General features: G+C 30.6%; 1 protein-coding gene across 1 annotated transcript; it reads right to left on the bottom strand.

Moving 5' to 3' along the window:
* Window positions 1–487: 487 nt before the first annotated feature.
* Window positions 488–6,013, bottom strand: LOC106073533 (protein LSM12 homolog A-like). The gene is made up of 5 exons (XM_013234128.2): window positions 5,790–6,013; window positions 2,578–2,705; window positions 1,582–1,691; window positions 1,057–1,186; window positions 488–586 (listed from the first exon to the last, which is right to left on the bottom strand). The coding sequence occupies exons 1-5, from the start codon at window positions 5,911–5,913 to the stop codon at window positions 533–535; spliced, it is 546 nt and encodes a 181-aa protein (XP_013089582.2). The 5' UTR covers window positions 5,914–6,013; the 3' UTR covers window positions 488–532.
* Between the last annotated feature and the right edge of the window lie 219 nt (window positions 6,014–6,232).

Raw genomic sequence — 6,232 nt, 5'->3', positions numbered from 1 at the left:
CTATATTTGCAAATGTTTCTATTCTTACAACTTCTTAGTTTTATTTAGTCGGTTTATTTAGTGTTGCAGGGTAGGTCCTTTATTTGGACATAAGGAAATTATGGGATCACATACAAATAATATACAGCCTCCTAAACTAAGACTTGCGACATGTTCTAAAAAATGTACTTGAAATGTGCTCTAGACTAAAATTCTCAAAATTTAAACTACAAAAAATCTACAAAAAATTCATCAGTTAACTCAATATCATATTTTACATGGAACTTAGCCAGAAATTGAAACAGAGCTCCTTGTATTACTATATACTGGAAACTCTTATTAGATAATGAAGAAGCATGATTTTATTTTGATAATATATAGAAAAGAATAAAAAATAGCAAGGGTAAATAGTTATACATTTCTGATCTTAAGCCTTTCTTTTTTAGTTGTAATTTTCATCCACCATGCTTACTCTACACGCATTCCTAGCAAAAACAAAAACAAAACATTTTAATAAACATTTTTTAATAAAGTAATTTACACCAAAACATCCCTAACGTTGAGAAGGCGTGCCACGTTTAGCCTCTTCCTCATGGTGTTTCTCAACCTAAAAAAAAAGGAAAATGCATTAAAAATTTAATTTTTAATAGGTAATTTTTTACAAATAGTACAAGTATTCAACATCATTATAGTTTGATAAAACATGTCATTGATTTCAATCCCTTTTTTTTAAAGAGAATGGGCACACAAGTGAGCATCATTCTTTCTCTAATTCATTAGGCACCTGTACATGATGCATCCATCCCCATTATCTGTACTTAATACTGTATACTAGAACTGTCTTCTTAGAAGCTTTACATTTAATATACTGTTCTGAAAGAAGTTTACCAATGTTTTATACAAATGTTGAAGCAAACTTCATATCAATTTCATTGATGGCTTTCCATTTTGAAGGAGACATGATATCATATTATGATGATCATGCTTTTTCCCTGACAGCGTTCTTTAGCATACCAGAAGACTGGCTTACTTTCCCAAGTCAAGCAAATAAACAAAACAAAATAGAGAAAAACTTACAATTTTTGAGATATGTGCCAGTGCCTTGCATCCTTCAGCACAATACAGATCTCTTGGTCCATAAGGTGGTTTGATTGTCACATCTCCCAGTACAACAATATTTGGCCCATCCCATCGACAATCATTTATTCTGAAAGAAAAAAGGTTTAGTGAGATTCAGCTTTTCAATTAATAGAATATAAGTTTTTTTGTTTTTTTTTAAATCTCATTGCAAGAACTGGCAACATCTAAATTTGCTCCTAACCTCCACCATAATTGTTATATTTCAATTTTAAGCATATATTGTGTTATAATATAATCCTAAGAACATTTCAATACTACTACTTTTTGGTTGTACATTATGAAATATACAATTTAATAAAATATTTTCTAATTTTACTAGCAATGAACCCTGACTAAATGTCTGAATTTTATCTTAAAAAGCAAAACATGTATTTTGTGCTTGCATTTTATTTCTAATGTATTTCAAACTACCAAAACAGGGTAAAAAAAATAGCCAATCAATGTAAAGTGATAAATACTCACGTTTTTGATATGGTGTTCATAAGTCTTTGTCCTTCAGGAGACACATTTTTTCCAATAAATTTTTTTTGTTTCAATCTGTTTTGTTCTTGCTCACTAAGCTTTTGTGAGATCTGAAATATTTATAGATTTTTTAAATCTAATAATCTAAGATAAAAAGAAAAGGGTTTTAATATTTCAGAAAATGATTAGCATGGTCCAATTCAATATCATAATTACAAAATATATTATCTAGAGTCAGAGAAATATATTTTACTATTTTAAAACAAAATGACAGGCCTTCATGACCGCAAATGCATTAAAAGCATATAACTGCTTCTAAGATGGAATCTTACTTTGATTTCAATGTACTTTTAAAATACATTATGGGAACTTTTTAAAAAGTAGGAAAGTGTTGTGTTAAAAAAAAAATTATCAGCATTTATCTAAAACCAATATTTATTTATGAATATGATACAAAATGATCTACTAAGTGTCTTAATTACAAGGAATTTGTATGAAAGAAAAAATGTTAAATTGAGTTACTAGTGAGGTGAGAGTATGCAGACAAAGCCAATGAGCCTGACAATATATGTCTTGACAAAACTGCTTAGCATTTTATGGTTGCCTGACTAATCTATTGTATTAAGACATGGGAAGAAACATTCATCCTGCTGCTAAGGATGTGAAAATGTGACATATGTCTTGCATCTACCCCAGGCTTGAAAATAAGAATTTTTATTGTTGTTTGGACTTACAACGCACCACTTTGAATTTTTTTTACAAGCTGAATAAAGTTCAATATGACTGTCTAGTTGGGGATATAAGATCACTTAGATGTCTTAAGAAACTTGTAGCATTCTCAAAAAAAGAAAAAGTCAAGTGTATAATCAATTTGAAATAAATATTTTTTTTTACAAAAAGGAGTTGTAGGTTTCTCTGAATATTAATTGTTCATACAAATTAAGCTAAAGTACATGTTAAAACAAAATTAAGACCAAACAGCACACCACTTCTCACCTTAGATACATTTATATATGGTAATGGTTCAGGTGTTTGTTTGTCTTCTAGAATTTCAATGTTTGCAACATAATCCAAATTAAAGATGTAAATGTCAGAAAGCTGTGCAACTTCTCGAGAAGGTGTTTCTAAAGGATTAAAATAACAAAGCATTTTTTAAAATACATTTATATAAGTGAACAATTATATATGTAATTTTCTTTTTGGTATAGTTATTATATATTTCAATGATTGCTTTGAATGATTTCTTAAAAAAAAAAATGTGCATGAGTTAGAAATGCTGCTGAAAAATTTTAGAAGACTAGGCACACACTGACAAGTTTAGTAGCATGTGTTAAGAGTTGTTGGGTCACAGCATTGGCTCCAGGGGTGTGTGTATTGTGTATAAGAGACAATTGGAAGACCAGACAAGCTGTGATCTGTACTAAGTGATTCATGAAGACAGGTGAGGAAATAAATGACTGTTGTGTCATGACTAGAATTTTAATAAATGGATTTAGAAACACATTCTATTAAGTTGTAAGTTGTTAACCAAGTACTTATTGTTTATATAAAATGATGATTGGAAAAGTCAAATTACTGTCAATGTACATAGACTGAAGTAAGGTGAATTATATGAGAAGCAGTGGTTAGAGTCAGTTGACTGTCACTGTACATAGACTGAAGTAAGGTGAATGATATGAGAAGCAGTGGTTAGAGTCAGTTGACTGTCATTGTACATAGACTGAAGTAAGGTGAATGATATGAGAAGCAGTGGTTAGAGTCAGTTGACTGTCACTGTACGTAGACTGAAGTAAGGTGAATGATAAAAGCTAAGAAAAAGACAAGCTCCTTAATGGCCATAAATGTTTCAAAATGGATAAGAATGCATATTATAATATTTGTTAAGTTTAATTATCCTACAAAACAGAATTCAAAGAGAAACCTCTTACAAAGATTTTATCAGTTCACTCATTTTTGTGACTATTTTGTTTTTGTGTACCATTATTTAGATATAAAATATCCAAGGGAAAAAAATGTAAAGAATGCTATTTATTATAACACTCTTTGAAATGAACACTGATGTAATGTTGATTGCTGAATGTCAAGTCATGTTCATTGCAGACATGCTATCAGCAAATTGCCGTCACCATGTCATCTGGTTGCCACCGGCAGGTAGTAAGCCTTCTGTTTCATTATAAATCTCGATTTTTTATCCAAAATTCTAGATCTAGTTCAAACAGTTATAAAATATAAGTAAATATAATTTAATAGAATCTAGAACTAGAAGATCTATTATATTTATATATAGACATAGAGTCTATGTCTATATATAATAATTATATATTATCTATATATAATTCTCTTCATGGCTCAATAGTTTGGACACAGAAAAGTAAAGAAAAGATCACTCTTTTATTTCTACAAGTCGGACTAGAGTTACCCCACGAAAAAAAAAGAGGGGGAGAGAACAAGTAATATTCAGCTGTCACTAAATAGCAGGGCCGGACTTAACCATTGCGACCAAGAAGTCATGGAAAGATCACTCTTTTATTTATTTCTACCCCACGTAACTTTAGCGGCAAAAAAAAAAAAAAAAAAAAAAAAAAAAAAAAAAAAAAAAAAAAAAGAGGGGGGGGGGTGAACAAGTAATCTACTCTGTATTCACCCGTCACTAAATAGCAGGGCCAGACAACTGTTGTGGGGCCCTATGCAAAACGGATTTTGCGAGGTCAAAAATTAAGAAAAATAATTTTATTCATTCTTTACTACATACCAAATTACTTTATGAGCCTTGCCTGTAGCGAAAAATTATATTTCCTACATAGATCACGATCAATAGCAAGAATTACTGAATGTTTCAATCTATCTACGAGAATTTTTGAACTCAAGTAATTCTTCATTAGTTTGAGGCGGGAGAAGCTTCTTTCACCTGATTCCACAATTACGGGTATTGCATAATGCACGTAGGATTGGCTTTTTCCATATTGAATGATACCCCAAAATGACAATTTTTGTGTGATGAGAATGAGTAAAAAGAAAGGGAATATAGCTAAACATAGTGCTGATGAGGGGTAGAGTTGGGTATAATGTGAATAATGAAAAAAATAATGTTTTCATGAGTGGTACAATCCTGCTCTCTCTCACAATCACTCACAATCTTTTTTCAGTCCTTGTTGCTCTGATTATTATACCTAGCATGGTATCATCAACACAGTACCAGGAAAAAAAAAGTAGCGGGAGGGACAATTATTAATCAATCAGGTACCAAATTAGGTCACATTCACTGAGTGGAGTGAGCAGGCTAGACGCAGTTGTTTTTTTGTTTTTTTTTGTCGGGTCAACTAGATCTAGGTAGGTCACAGTATATATATATGGCCCTTTGTAAAGTTGAAGGTTTAACAGAGAAGGGAGCAATTAAAAGAGGGAAAAGTGACACTAATCTGTCGGTCTTGAGTTAGTTTAAAAAGAAATTGATAATAAAATTTAAAAAAATTGAAGATAATATTATTTTTAAGTGCAAGTTAGTGTACAGACAGTGTTTGTTAGTGTACAGAGTGGGGAATGGTGTTCGTTAATGTTAGCGACCCTCTTCAACATCATAATTTACTGTAACTATGCGTAGCATAACAAAACAATATAGCTATTTTTATTGACAAATGGATGACGAGTTTATAGATGTTTGTAGTTTTTTTCTAGGACTAATCTTTACAGAGCTATAAAAATTCAAATGTAAAAATTGCGGCAGCAGCGCTAAACTTGTTCGGAAGAGGGAAATTACCATATATTGATATATAATAAATATATATATTAATGATGATCTAGTTATAGATCTATGGTATATAATAATAATAATGATTACGATTATACACTAACTATCTATTAGACTTAGTATTAGTATTACAGTCAGACAATAGACAGAGTACAGTAGACAGACTAAGAGTATACAGTATAATATAAAACTATAACTAGATTAGATATAAATAATATAGATCTAATTATTTAATATTTTTATAAATATTATTATATTTATATTATATTAATATTACTAATCAAGGTCCCCTGAGCCTTCAGGCCTAGTCACTACACTAGACGTGACTAGAGTACTAGAGACAGTACACTGAGTACAGGTAACAGAGTAGTTATCTGACTAGGTCGTCTAGGTCTACCAATTTTATTTTTATCTTTATGAACTTATGTCTTTAATTATAATAGTTTAATCTTATTCTTACCTATAGACAGGATTTTCGTAGCATAATCGAATGATCTAACAGCACCTTTGTATGTATCTTGGTGACAGTCAACAATTTTTATCACACTACCGATGCTGAAAAATTCGCCGTTTTCGAGACTCATTATCAGGTTAAATTTAATCTTAATCTAGGTTAGATTCTAGATCTAGAGTAATCTAGACGGTCATGTTTTTTTTTTTTTTTTTTTTTTACTAGATCGAAAAAGAATAGTTGCCCTTTGTTAACGAAGGAAGCTGCCAAAAACAAATGCAAACGTTGGCCAGATTTTTAAAAATTGTTCAGACTATTCTACTTTTTGTTATTATTAGACGATCTTAAGATTGAGAAGAAAAAAATCTTTCAATTAAAATTGTTGACACAAAAAGGCTACTTAGACTGGTCACTTTGTTATGCCCATCTCAGTCTTTCAGGAATTCAAAGGT

The sequence above is a fragment of the Biomphalaria glabrata genome, chromosome 1 (genome assembly GCF_947242115.1).
Source record: "Biomphalaria glabrata chromosome 1, xgBioGlab47.1, whole genome shotgun sequence".
Classification (NCBI taxonomy): domain Eukaryota; kingdom Metazoa; phylum Mollusca; class Gastropoda; family Planorbidae; genus Biomphalaria; species Biomphalaria glabrata.
Note: the sequence above shows the minus strand (reverse complement) of the source record. Positions and strands in the feature narration are given on the sequence as shown.

Bases quoted from the DNA above. Each gene is read 5' to 3' on its own strand.
- LOC106073533 (XM_013234128.2), bottom strand. From the start codon at position 5,913: ATGAGTCTCGAAAACGGCGAATTTTTCAGCATCGGTAGTGTGATAAAA. The intron at 2,706-5,789 runs GTAAGAATAAGA...TTAATCCTTTAG, and splicing joins TACGAAAATCCTGTCTATAG to AAACACCTTCTCGAGAAGTT. The intron at 1,187-1,581 runs GTGAGTATTTAT...TTTTTCTTTCAG, and splicing joins ATGAACACCATATCAAAAAC to AATAAATGATTGTCGATGGG.